General features: G+C 37.6%; 1 protein-coding gene across 3 annotated transcripts in view; it reads right to left on the reverse strand.

Annotated features, from left to right (window-relative positions):
* Positions 1-1,610: 1,610 nt before the first annotated feature.
* The window catches only part of osp (myosin phosphatase Rho interacting protein outspread), a 194,466-nt gene continuing 181,347 nt past the window's right edge, over positions 1,611-14,729 (reverse strand). Inside the window, exons 7-17 of one of the 3 annotated variants that reach the window (XM_011063100.2) lie at positions 12,965-13,137; positions 12,573-12,713; positions 12,321-12,482; positions 11,524-11,693; positions 10,326-11,281; positions 10,072-10,228; positions 7,151-9,994; positions 6,781-7,069; positions 5,832-6,252; positions 3,910-4,074; positions 1,611-3,629 (exon numbers count right to left, since the gene is read on the reverse strand). In XM_011063100.2, coding sequence (XP_011061402.2) covers positions 3,481-3,629; positions 3,910-4,074; positions 5,832-6,252; positions 6,781-7,069; positions 7,151-9,994; positions 10,072-10,228; positions 10,326-11,281; positions 11,524-11,693; positions 12,321-12,482; positions 12,573-12,713; positions 12,965-13,137 — 5,627 coding nt within the window. In that variant the 3' untranslated portion in view covers positions 1,611-3,480. The remainder of the gene's footprint in view (positions 3,630-3,909; positions 4,075-5,831; positions 6,253-6,780; positions 7,070-7,150; positions 9,995-10,071; positions 10,229-10,325; positions 11,282-11,523; positions 11,694-12,320; positions 12,483-12,572; positions 12,714-12,964; positions 13,138-14,729) is intronic. The other 2 variants (XM_087408890.1, XM_087408891.1) reach the window with 2 other exon arrangements.

Consider the following 14,729-nt stretch of genomic DNA (forward strand, 5'->3'; position numbering starts at 1 on the left):
GCGAGGAGGTGTCGTTGGAGGTATTCTGGGGCGAGATTTTGGCGTCAGAGATTCCCGAGAAAATTACTGCTACTTATTAGGAAAACATATTGAGCGAAGAGGTCGCAGGAGGTATTCCAGGGGCGCTACGGCTATCCCACTCTCGCTCCCCTCCGTAGGCGTCACCGATATTGCCAACCAATGAGATCGCTGGAGAATTCGCGTGGTAGAGGGGGAGACAGCGTCCCCCTCAAATGAATCAACCAATTACTGCGTCGATACAAGGAGGGGAGACGTGAGGGAGACTACACCCACTTTCAGAATACTTCCAACAACCTCCTTGCCTATCCTGTTTTGCGAATATTCGAAGCGATTTTTCCGAGATTTTCGACGACATAAAACCTGATTCCTGCCTAACCTTACTGTTAAAATTGATCTTTTCATTAATTTTAATGATCTTTAGCGTCTCTACGGATGCATAATTAATTTCCGTCATTGTTTAATTATAATCTATCGTTAAAATATTATATTTATTTAATTATATTAATCTATAGTTATTAAGTATTCTTTTAAATAATTCATTCGAACAATAAGACGCAACAATGAATTTTGCACACTTATAATGTCGCTTGCGATATGAAACAATAATAAATATTTATTTGTTTCCTTCGAAAAAATGAAATATATGTCTTATTTTCATATCATAGATTTGTTTCTTTCGAAAAAAATGAAATGTATGTTAACTTCTTTCGAAAAAAATAAAATGTATGTTGGCTTACTTTGTTAATTAACTTGCTAAAAATTTATTAATATGCAGAAAATATTTGTATGTATCAATTCTCTGTAAAAGTTAGATATTTGAGTTCTCTCGATACCTATCTAATTTCTAACCTATCATGTCGATATCATGCGCTTCACCATCTTATTCTTTTAATGATTTATAGAGATATTTCACTTTTTGTTATATAAATAATGCAAAAATATTTGAGCTTTTTATTGTCAATTCTTTTGTTATAATAAAATCATAAGGAAAATTATCAAATTTGATAATATACATATACCTATCATTTAATGAGAAAGATCTATAAATATCTATAATTTCTAAAATATAATATCTATAATTTCTTTTTTTATTGTCGAATCCTATCCAGAAATCATTAATAAACGTATAAAATATGAAGATATTTTCGAAAATTGTCTAATCAAATATCGATACATGGAGCTTCGCTTATCTATTTTGTTTTCGTTTGTGCAATAATATTTCACAATTTTATAGCATTAAAACTCGTGCAGAAAAGCTTCAATAACATTATTAAAATATAAACTATTTCTTAAAAATTATTGTATATAAAATATCTATAATTTAATTTAATTTAATATTTAATATCCTTAACAATTTGTCTCGCAAATATATTTACATACATCAGCGACATATTGAGACAATTAATTGTCAAATCTTTTGCAAAAATATATACTTACCATTAATAATTATAAAACATTGTTAAAAAAAGATATTCTTTAATTATGTTTCAAATCTAATGTCTAAAGATTTGTTTCTTTTGATTATATAAATTTGTATGTAAAGAATTAAGAAAGTTACATAGGTAAATAACAGTTAATGCAGTTCAATATTTCATGGTTACTATATTTTATTTCAAACGTGTTATATATAAATTATCATACAAATACAATAGCATATTCGTAATATATTATAAATGTTAAACAATCCTGAGTAATTATTCTACATAAAGGACAATCGAAAATTTTATATCTCTATCGTTTTAATATCGAGCGAATCACTGGAACGAATCGCAATAATAACCGCAGTAATAATATATAATATAAAATACAATAATAATATAAACAATCCATACACACGATATATTGAGGATTGGAGACGAAGGGGAAGGAATTAATCGTCTTATATTTTATTAATGCTTAATAAAACGTCATAAACTATACAGTATTAACATTAAATGATCGCAATCTGAAAAACATTTACACAATGAGAAGATGTGATAATACACAGTGCAATGCCATATCGCTGTATTACGTGCAGAATCTATACATAACAAGAGCGAGAAACAAGCGTAAAACGATCTCTTCGTTCTCGATTAACAAACTAAAAAATTTCTTTTTTTCCTTTTCACTTATCCAACCTAGTGTCAGAAATATCTTCTCTGTGTAATAACCAGAAGTGCATAATTCATAAAATATTTGTCTTAAAGATAACAAACTTAACGGGATCCCCTCTGAGAGAGGATAGATGTACGCAAGTATAGAATCAAATTTAACCAGCGTAAAATGGAATCTTTCATTTAACTTGACAAATATACTCAACAAATACAAATCCTTCAGAATCACGAAAATCTAATAATTTTAGACATTTAATTATTTGTATTTCAACGCTTAAAAATATTATTTCCTTTGACAATAACCATAGGATTTGTTTAACACGAAAAATCAAAGCGTAATTTCATTTATCGAATACGCTCAGCCGATGCAAATTTCTAAAAGATTACGGAAACCTAATAAATATTTGTCCTTGGTCCTATATATTTTTACATCAAAACACAGTTCTACACTACATTATAATAGCATTAGGCTGCCTCTCTCACGACGGTTGTATACATGATTCGTAATACACGTTTTCTTAATACACGTTCGTTTTTAGCACCATTAAACAAAATATCGTGAAGAATTTCGCACGTTTTGCGTTTGGCGATAATTAATGCCCCGAAATATGTATTCCAAAATTCGCGATATTCGCGAAAAGTCAATTGTAGCAAAAAGCTTACTCACAGCTAGCGATAAAAAAACCCCCTTATCAAAGTCTAAATGCAATATCAAAGAACGGCCGCCCGCAAAAGTGACGTGACGTGAGTAAATACGCTTAGAAAAATTTCTTAGGAAAAATTCTGTCAAAAACGACCTATCGCAATCGATAGACCCGCGATGAATTCTTGACATTACGAATTTTCACATCGTGGAAGAAGAAGGGATTGCGCAATCCGTCCTCTTCTAATAATCGGGACCCGTTTCGGCTATTGAATCATGTTTACTTAATAAACATGTTCAATATTCACGACGAGCGCGATCGGTGTATCGACTTTGGTCCATCAAAAATCATCCTAGCTTCACATGATTCTCGTACGGCAGTGGTGAAATTGTAATTCATATTCACACGAATCGCAGATATTATCCGAATGGTCCGTGTCTCATCAGCGTTTTAAAATTATTTTTACGATTTCATTGTATGTATATCAAAATATTTTCAGTCTTATGATTTCCGAAAGAAGAAACATCAGAATAATATTTCTTCTTTTATTTCGATATCATAAATAATGTCCAATGTTTTATTATCCGGACCACAAATTTTGTTTGTCAAATAATTTTAAATACGCCAAATGTTATCGCTTCGACCATTTCTGTGAACGCACACGTGAACGTACTATCTAATTATTAATCAGTGAAATAAAAAAAAAGAACAGAACAAACAGTTCAAAGCTCAAAACGTTTTTTCCTCTCGGCGACCATGCCTACGGCGGGTAGAGGAGGGTGAAGTGGATGATGGTAACTCGGTGTGGGTGTCGGAGGTAAGCTGCGACAACTTCTGCTGGACCATCTCACTGCTGGAGACCTCATCAACTCTGTAATTTATAAACAGATGACGGACCTCGCCAAGCATGATTATCCGTAATTATAAAAGCGTCTGAAGACAACTGTCTCAAGATATCAAGATATAAAGCAACTGAAAATCATAAATATAAAAATTTATCATGTAACACGAGAACTAAAGCAAGCATACGAAAATTATACAAATAAGATGGAATAGATGTGAAAGTGATAGCGTGAACGGTTACGCGTAACGTGATACGCTTAGGTAACATTCAACAAAATGACAAAGCAGGTAAACGGACTGAAACGGACCTGCAACGGAGAGAGCTGAGGGTTCCGGGGTGAAGCGGGATGTGTGACGAGCGTTGGCACGGAGGGTGTATGTCTGCGAGAGCTGCTGTTTTTCATTCTGCTTGGTCTCCTGCCACCGCTGGGTGCCAGTGACGCCGCCGATTCGCATCTCTGTTGTTGTGCCACCTTACATGTCAAACAGTTGTCGAAATATTGTTACGTACAATGTATATCGTTACATGTATCCATAAGCCTCTCGTATAGACAGCATCGGTTATTGGTCGCGATAACGAGAAACATTAAAATTATGAATTATGAATCGCTAAAGGATATTTGTCACGCATAACTTGCTTTTACTTGAAATACTTTTGACTATCGTAGAATTATAGAAGAAATTTGTTACTGCCTTTTAAATTTGTTACATCTTTCTCTCTCTCCTAGATTTATTTACTAGATTTTCCACTTTCCATAGAGTATATATATATATATATATATATATTATATATATATATATATATATATATATATATATATATAATTGTATACGTACATATACATGTATTTACGTAATTATATAAAAAGTATAAAAACTATAATAAAAATTAATACAAAGATATATAGAACATATATCTTATTTGGAAAAAGTATGTATGTATACATAATATTTCTTTTCGGATATCTTAAGATAATAGAAAAACTAATTTTAGTTTAAACTAATTAATTTAGTTTTAGGCTGCTGTGTTAAATTCCATCATTGCTACAGCTAGATATTAAGATATTCTTAATTGGAGATGTGCCAGTGACTAGATCTCTATGTGAGGAAAATTATAAATATATATTGTGTATATACTTTGAATTGGGATAATTAATGTAAATACAAATTTCTTTGCAAAAATTCTGATATGTAAATATATTTTCATTTAACCACTGTCACATCAACGTACCCACACATCTTTAGCACATTACGATACATGGCTAGTTAATATTTCTATAGATATTTATAGCGTATATAGTGTGTTACACCCACAATAAGGCAAGGTTAATTCGCATATTGCACATCGTGGACCCTTACATATATGAATGTTAGCAAATAACCAGCGTTAGACAAGCACAATGCATCATATGCAATTAATAGTAAAAATAATAGTAGGCACGCTTTTGACGTTAGTTATCAGTTTAATTTATAAATAACATAATTAAGATTAGAAGGTCGCCAATTTTATCAATTATTCTTACGAAATTAATGCAATAATTAACAACGTAGTCGTAATAAACTGAAAGCTTAAACTCATTCGTATATACATGCGATAAGCTCTTCATAGGAGTTAACAAACGTCACCATTGCTCAATAAATATTGCACAGTTACATATTTATGCATAATTAAGCGGCCTCTACACAATATGCATACATCGATATTACGCAATAATATTAATTATTTAATGTTTACATTAATGTTATTAATACAATTATTTGCACTAATAATATTGATCGTGTAGAGTCCGCTTAAAATAATATGCTCAGTCTTCGTATCAGTCAATATTTTAACAGTGTTAATATCTTAAAAGCGCTGTTAATTTCCATAAAGCACATGTTAATCTCACTCTTAGTATTACTCTTCTTTCGCAAGAGTAATAATCAAAGACAGAAAGATCTCGCCTGATTTTCGCGATTTTTCACAACTTTATGGCGTTATATTAGAAAACGATGCAACATTTACGGTTGCATGCGGAAAATCATTTCAAGTAAAATTCTTCGAACCAATCATAACTGATCATAAACGATGACACCATCGACAATAAGACCAATTACATCAACGATTACACAGTAATATTTTACAAAAGCACCGTACAGCGCTCTCTCACTGTTAATCGACAACACATTCCATCATCTCCGTAGACTCTTTCTCCCTTCCTTTCTCTCCGTATTTATCTCTCTTCTGTACCTTGATACTGATGAGGCAGGCCGCTCCTCGGTCTCAAGCTGTCCCACAATGACGAGCCCAGGTTGCTGTTACGCTCCTTTTGCCCTAAATTCGCCGGCTGTTCTTTCCCATCAACGTGCGAGCCGGAAACGCCGGTACTACTCGCCGGCCTAGCCAGATTATTCGAGTACGGTAATGAGACGGACTTTACGCGTTCGAGTCTATACGAGAACGCGCTCTGAGGTCGATCCGCCGACAGAGATTGTTTTTGCAACGCGCTGGATAAGGAGTTTGCTCCTTTCGTACTCCGTTCACTCGTTAATTTCTGCTCGCTGCCACCCTGATTACTTCTGAGGCGTTGTGGCGAATAGGCGGGCGAGTAGTCTAGCGACAGGGCGGTTTTCGACGGCACGCCGGACGATTCACGAAGGGTGTCCCCATGCTGTTAGTGAAATATCGAAAATATGCGTCAATGTGGCTGATGGGTGAGTGAGAGGGGCGGGTTAAATGCTAATCAAATCGCTGAACTATCCGCTAAATTACAATTACATCAGTTATGGTATTTACGATTCGTCGTTTAATAAACAAGAAACATATTCATTCCAATAACATTGCAACAACGTTACAACGTTACCGCAATGTTATTAGAATGTTTCAATACGTTTCTTGTTTACTAAACGGACTCGTTCACGCCAGAGATCTAATATTATATTATTTACAAGGTGATATACAAGTTCGAGAATGTGTAAAAAACGATGAGGTGGTCGTTAATAAAAAGCGTATGAATTTTTATTCGAGCGATTAAAATACGGATACAGTCAGAAATTTCGTTAAAGCGCGACAAGCTCACTAAGTGAAACACCATAATATGTAATTGCAGCAGAGTTAATCAATTTAGTAGTGTACATGTTTGTTAACCACATCTACTCTTTTCTAAATGATAAACTTTGTAATCAAGGGCCAGCCGTACCTTGAATTGTTGCAGTCGATGTATTTCTTCCCTCGGTTCGGCGAGCTCGTTGTCCCTACCTCTTAGAATCTGTATAGTATCGTTGATACCGCTGTCATTCGTCTCCAATACCAGATGCGCTCGTAATTGCTTGTTCCTCGCATCCAATTGCATGATGTGCTGTTGCGCCTGGGCGAGTTGCTTGGACAGATTGCCCACTTTCTCCTCCAACGCGGCTGACTCCACGCACTTGGATGAATATTTCGCGGACAGAGAAAGAATCTCTTGCTTTATTTCCTCCATTTCTTCCCTGTAAGAAAGAAAATACATACACTTAGTCTCTGCATCAATTTAACTTAATAGTTAGAGTCGAATTGAAATCCTTGCATACTCGTGTTCTTTGTGTAGCACGCCGATGTCCTCACGCGCCTGCATCTGCTTGATAAACTCCTGCTTGAATTTGGCGATTTCCTTTTGCACTTCGTGTTCATGTGCTTTTCTCATGGCGTCCAGCGCAGCCAGAGTCGCTTGCGTCTCTTCGGAGAGCGCCTGTTCCTTTTCCACCCTGAGATTCTCCAATTCCTGCCGATGTTTCTCTTCCATCTCGGCAATGATACGCCTGTGCGAGTTCTCCATAGCTAACAAACCCTTTTCGCATAATGCGCGTAGCTGCTTGATCTCCTCCTTGTACCGTTTTCGCGTCTCGGCATCAGTGTCCAATTCAGCGTTTATCGATCTCTGATAGGCAGCTCTCAACTCGTTCACATGAGCCGAATGTTCGGAATCCATCGCGTTGAGACGGTGCTCCAGTTTCCTAGCTCTCTCCCGTAAGCTGGCCGCCTCCTGCTCGTATTGGGTCGTCAAAGATTGCCGCTGGCTATCCAATTCGCCCTTGATATCCATCAAATCTCTCTCCTGATTGCGCTTGAGTGCTTCTAATTCCTGATTATGTTCGTTAGTTATTTTCTGAATAGTTTCCTGTAATTGATTGCATGTCTGGCACGACATGTTATTCATGTAATCGCTAAGTTTCCTTAGCTGTTCTCGTAAATGTAAGCACTTTTCGCATACACTGGACCAATCCGTGATGCTGTTCGCCGATTTAGGCCAAATTATATTGTCGATTTTCATGCCCGTTTTATCTTTTATACATTTGCTGAGTTCAGCTAGATTCTCTTCCAAATGAAACAACGACTGACTGACGTTCTTAAGCTGCTCTTTCGACTCTCTCCTTCCAGATATTCTGTCCTCGCATTCCTTAGTCAATCGCTGGTAAAGGTAACTATACTCCGCGTCGAGAATCGGATTGCTTTGAAGATCGTATCCCTCATCGTTTGCTAGACAGGAAAGGACTTCTTCATTTCGAATAAGACTAGATATGAAAGTTTCGCCAGACAATGCTGTAGATGATTGCCGTGTGGTTTCCTGAAGGAGGGCGATTCTGGAATCTATTAAAGCTTTGTGCGCAATTACATCAGCGTAGTCTGTGAGCAGCTGACGAGATTCATTCTTGGAGTCGAGAGTCATCAACTTGTTTTTCTTCATCGTACGCAGACAGTCCTCGTAAGCTTCTGACAGCTCGTGTATGGAAATCTCCATTTCTTGACGCAATCGCGCTTGTGCCGCGTCCACCCACGATTCTAGCTTAATATTATCTGCGTTATCGAAGCTGAGGCAAATGTCCGTGATCGAAGTGACGTTTTGCTCGTACAATTGTCCATAACGCATGATAACGTGAGACACTTCGGCCTGCACAAGTTCCTTGCTCACGGTCTCCTGTGCTAAAGCCCATGCCTCGCGAATACGTCTATCCTCGAGTAGTTTCTTGTTCGAGCCGCTGATCTGCTTGCCCGCGAGATCTTCCTGCTCGGACAGACTCAACGTCTCGGCGGCCAGAGATTCCGCGAGCTGTCGCAACTTCGCGTCCTTGTACTTCCGCATGATCTCGTTGATCTCCTGCTGCTTCTGCAGCAGAAAGTTTAGACTTTCGCTGCGAGCGGCGTTAATCTCCTTCGGCGTTTCCGTCGACACGGAAGAGGGTCCTATCAGTACTAACTTATTCGCTAACACTTTAGTGAGATACTGAATGTAACTCGTTTTTTGGTACGTTTTGGGTTTAGTTCCGTGAATCTTACGCTTTAAGCTTGAGGCAAGCTGACTAGTTTCGACCAATTCACTCAAAACGGCGCTTCTATCTGTAGTGCGATTTAACGCGCACTTTATCTGTCGCAGGATCACGGACTCAAAAGCTATTCGCTCGGCGACGAGTCTCATTTTCTCCCTGTCATCCAGTCGTCCTTCCTGCGCCAGTAACTGCCGTCTCTTCGTGAGTTCGCTCAATTTATCCTTAAGTATAGTTTCTAACCTAGATACCACTACCCCTACTGACTCGGTGATTTGAGCGCTAGCCTGGTTTTTCTTACATTCTAAGCACGAGTCTAATATTTCATTCACCTCTCGCAAACACTTCTCGGCTTTATCTTCCGCCTGCGTCGAGCCAAGACACTTCTCCAATCGTCGTTTCGACTTCGACACTACTCTCTCCAGTTTCTTCAGCCTTGCCAGGACTTCCAATGATACCTCGGAGGACCCACTGATTTCGCTACATTCGCTGGAGTCTTTTTCCGCGTCACTGACCATGGCCTCAGCAACGCTCGCAACTTTTGTTTCTAAAGTACTTAGTCTAATCAACACTTTCATTGGTTCAGAACTTGTCGCGCTATCTAAGGATTTTCTTCGTAATCTAGCCCGATCCAGATTTTTGCTTTCTCTTCTCTTTTCTTTTTTTGGATTAGGACTCGATTCCTTCGAACTGCTGCCAGCCGAAACAGGAGCACTAATGCTCTTGCCTCTCTCTATAGCGCAGATCTTGTTTTCTAGATCCAAAAGTTTGTCCTCTACCTCCTGAGAGATCTGGAAAGATTCTCTTCCTTTGAGAGAGAGTGATCTTCTCTTATCTCTGTTCTCAGCTTTTGTCAATTTTTGCTTTAGAGTTCTAATTTGTTTTTCACTGGCGGCTAACTTATTAGTCAGGTCTTGGATTCTCGCCGCCATTAACTGAACCTGTGCTTGATTTGTTTCACTGACGTTAGCTGCGTCCTGCTTATGGGCAAAGATTTCCAACTCTAAAACATCTTGTGTAGCATGAGCTTCTCGCAGTTCTTTCCTCATGGCTCGAATTTCCATGACAGCTTTCTCAAAACGATTTCGCAACTCGTAGTATTCCTCCATAATTCTGCAACAAAAATATCACATTATATACGTGATTACTACTCATATGATATACTTCTATATTTTTATACGCGCATTTACCTTTCCTTGTCCAATGCAGTCAAATCTAAATCCAATTCAATATTGGTCAAATCGCTCAGCGAATCGAAACTTCTTCCACGTTCCCTCGAAGCAGAAAGTCCATTCTTTTCCTCCAATTCTCTCACTCTATTATAAAGCCGTTCATTTTCCTCGATACCTGATTTAAGGAATAATATATTATCAATCAAACATTTTTTTAAATTTATTAAAATATAAAATCATGTGTTTTACAAATAAACAGTATATATGCGTACCTTGAGATAATCTATCGCTAAGAGTTGCTGTTTCCGTCTGTAGATGTTCGACAGATAAGTGACTCGATGTTAGTTCGTTCGTAAGCATTTCGCATCTCTCTGTCGTTTCTCTCAGGATAGCCTCTGTTTCAAGTAATTTACATTCTAAGACCTCTTTCTCCCTGTTGTACACTTTTTTCATTTTCTCCAAATCGTCTAGATCTTTATTTCTCTGCTGTTCCGTCCTCTGTATCGTATTCAACAGTTCTTCCACTTGTTTTTCTCTGATAGACGCTTCTGCTTTCTGTTGTCGAAGTCTAGATAATTCCTTCTCCGCATTTGCGATGTCGGTTCGTGCTGCATTCAGCTGCGACTTCAAGTTCTCAATTTCATTTTCCTGACGTTCGACAATGACTAGTAACGTACTCGGATGAGACTGATTTTGATCCAGCTGATCACGCAGCAGCGACACTTGATTTTCCAAAAGCTCGACAATAAGAGGACTGTCGTTGGTACTCGAGAGGCAGCTGTTACTCTGTAAGTGGCCATTGTTCTGCTCCTCGTCCTCGCCAAGTTCGCAGCAAGCCATCATTAGATCTTCCGATCTTACACTGTCCAGGGTACTTCTCCGCGAACTTGGAGGTGAGCTCCGGCTTCTCTTATAGACTCTCGATCTGGAACTCGATCTAGATCGAGCTTTCACCCTCGACAGTGCGGTTCTCGTTAATGGCGGCGACGGTGGCAACTCCGACCACTCGTGATTTGCTGAATCCGACCAGCCGGAACCTTTTAGCGCCATAGGCCAATCACCGTTTCTTACCAGCGGTGGTGATACCGGCATCTCCGACCAGTCGCCAGATTCTCTTCGACCACCCTCGGAAGCGGTTCTATATTCTTCGTCAGATGAAAACAGAACCGATCTAGGCGTGATGGATGTCGATGGAACAACGGAGTCTCTTTCACGATCCGTAATAGATCTAAAACAATATTTATAAGCATTCTTAACTTTAAAAATATGATGAATTATCTCTTCTTTAAATCTCTAAATCTTTAAATCTCTTCTAAAAATCTCTTGTAAAAAATATTTGCTCCAATATATAACTATTTTAAGCGTAAACTCCTTAAATATGGATCTAATCATTATTTAGCACAAAATGCTATTATTTTATGATGTAAACAAAATTATTTAATAACTAAACAATTGCATTATTATACTCACGTAGTAGGCGACTGCGGATTCGTCTCTTGCTGAGTATCTGTACAAACGGTAAGAGAATCGTTACTGTCGGGATCAGGTAAATTGGCTGCTCTTCTGATGGCCGACATCCAACTGGACCTAATGCCGGCTGTCACCGCGGACAGCACCGTGCTACCTCTGTCGTCCCAGGCCTGTGTTGTAAACCGAAGTAGTTAATATGCATCGCGCAAATGATACGAGCGTAAAAAAAATGTCATGCAACCGCATGGGTTTCATCTTGAGCGAGAAACGCGACCGTTGCCAACAATCAATAGCGTGAGCAAGAAGCTCCCGACTTATTCTACCGTGAAATTGAGTTAGTATTTATTCTCCTGGACGCTCCCATTCTAAATGCGGAAGCTAATTCCGACCGTCTAATTTAAACGTACGCATCGAGCTTAAGTGAAAAGTAATCCATTGCTTAAATTGAATTTATATAATTTTGATACTTTTAGCTATTTTTCATCTTTTAATTACTTTCATACAAAAAATATTTTAAAAAAAATTAATATATGCGCGAAAATCTTTCTAACTTTAAAATAACCTTTCTCAAGTTCTTTAAATCAATACATTCAATTTTCTTTCTTTGAACTTTTCCAATGAAAAAAATAAGTCACGCTAGATGATAGAATCGCTAGACTTTACTTTAAAAAATGTTATATGCATAATTAAGCAGATATAATTAAGAAGATTGTTTTGCAAAAGCAGTTAGGTACTTTCCGAGAAACACAAACGCTCCTCACTCACGCAAACACGATATCGTAATTACGATTACTCACGACAGTCTGAAATCCATAATTTCGTGCGACCTGAAGCGGCGTGACCGCGGTGACAGTATTGAGGTCTATAACACCATCCATGATGCCCTTGTCCTCTGCACAAGGATCTCTGTAGTACATCAGTCCGCAACCTCTCAACACAAACCAATGTTTGTTCCATTCCTAGGTAAAAAAATTTTTTTTAATAATAAAAACTTTAATTAAAGTGTACAAGTTTCTTCGACTTCCCTTATTGCCGAATACGAGACGCACCTTATTCAATCCCTGCTTCATCAGCCAGCCCTTCTTGATATTCAGCAAATCCTCTGCCGGCAGATCGACTCTCAATTCGGAAGTGGGTGAATACCTGATGCCGGAAATATCTAAACCGCAGCCATCGGGATCGCCTCTGATCTGTACGTGAAACGCGTATTGAATCTTATTTTTAAGCAAAATTAAAATGAGCATCAATATAATCCTCTATAGAAAGTCATATTTTTATATACACCTCACAAAATCTTAATTATACGTTAAACAAGACGATTAAACACACTCCCATAAAATATTTAATAAATGTACTTTTTAAAAAATAGTTAATAATTATTATTCTGTCGATGCAAGATACAATCAATTAATAATAATTTACAAGTATTTAATCTACGTACAAGTTTATCCTGATGAGCCGCATTAACCGCATCCACGACATCTCTAGTTGGCTCCGAAGTTCTTGGCTTGATTCTCCTTATTCGTGGCTGTGTTAATGAAGCTGCAATATCTCGTAGCTTTCCCTCTCTTTCCCGTTCGTGCTCCAAAAGTATCCTTCGGCACGCGTCGTCATCTATACAACAATATATCTTCTTACATTTCTTCCTTCTACATCATGCAACATACCGTAATATAATATTAACAAATTTTATCCCCTCTATATATTAAATCATTCTCTATAATTTTGATCTGTTCACGAGCTTAACAGCGTACTCCGAGAACTATAATTATAATTATAATATTTAGAACGCTCGTGAGGAGAATCCAAGAGATCATCGCACGAGACGAAACCGTTAAGTCAGCTTCCTGCGTTCGTAATTATCAAATATTCGTTTCGCTACGTCGCATCGCTGCGTTGCCGAATTAACTTAATTAATTTCTTTTCTACTTAAGCATCGTCTGCCCGAGATGGGCGCTCGTTGGCACGAGTAAACGATCACTTCATATTAATTTATTGCCGATTAATTAATGACTTTCGTGCCTGACGAAAGATTTCAACGTGAAATTTATTCACGAGAAATTCGCGATTTATTAGCAAATTGTAGTTCAATGTGAATTACAATTTTGCTATAATAAATCGCAAATTTCTCGTGAATAAATCCTACGTTGGAATCTTTCGTCAGGCACGATTAAACCGACCAAGGCTAATCGGCGATCAGCGGCTTAAATCTCATGAGTGATTTCAACGCTCCGATAAGACAGACGCGTTTCAATAATCCGCGTTCGTTGGAAATCGTTAGTGAGATCGTTCGACGGATTTCGCGTGCCTGCGTTCCGATTTTTCGCGAGGCAGTTTCTAAAGTATCCCGTCGTTCGTTTGGCGTCAATCTAAATGAAATCTACGAATCGCGCGGTGCAGCACGGCCGAACGGCCGTAGATTTCCTTCGCGATTGCGCGTACGCAATTACGCAACGTGTAACGCCAGGTACAATCGAGACGGTACAATCGGATCCTGATACTCCCCCGGGGCTCTAAAGACAAACGTATGGACAAGAGCCCGATGTTGAAAGTCCTATAAGTTATAAGACCAAAAAATAAGGATATCGATTTTTTACGTTCAACGCGAAAATCTCGAATAAAGACTTTTTTTTAATAATAAGAGAATAATAATTGAAGTACATTCATTATTATAATATTAGCTCCGATAATATTAATTGCATATAATTAATTATATAAAATTTTTGTCCCCGAAAAACATTCAGTTTTAATAATTTAGCTTTCTATGAAAGCCCAGCAACGTTTTCACACTAACTGCTATGTTTGCGATATCAATTATATTGAACAAAAATAGGTCAGCTCCAACTTAATACATCAGTCATTTCTTCCGAGGGCTGCAAATCATCGTCATTGAGAATGTAAAACGCAAAGTGGCAGCGTCCCAGTTTCCATCCGTATATAAACTAGTTTTATCTGTCTATTAAGAGCAAAAAAAAAACTTTCGACATGAATCGTGACAAGGTGAGACGAACCTCTTGAGAATTGACTTCTAATGTGACTTTCACAAGTATTTCGAAATGAAGTTACATTTTTGAAATTCATATATGTTCATATATTTTTTCTAATTTTAATCATCAATGATAAAGCATTAATCATCCCAAATAAAATAATCAGACATACATAGCAATATTTTGTCGCATCAGAATCTTAATTATTAATCGGAATTA

The sequence above is a fragment of the Acromyrmex echinatior genome, chromosome 8, assembly GCF_024713525.1.
Source record: "Acromyrmex echinatior isolate Ae372 chromosome 8, ASM2471352v2, whole genome shotgun sequence".
Taxonomy (NCBI): Eukaryota; Metazoa; Arthropoda; class Insecta; order Hymenoptera; family Formicidae; genus Acromyrmex; species Acromyrmex echinatior.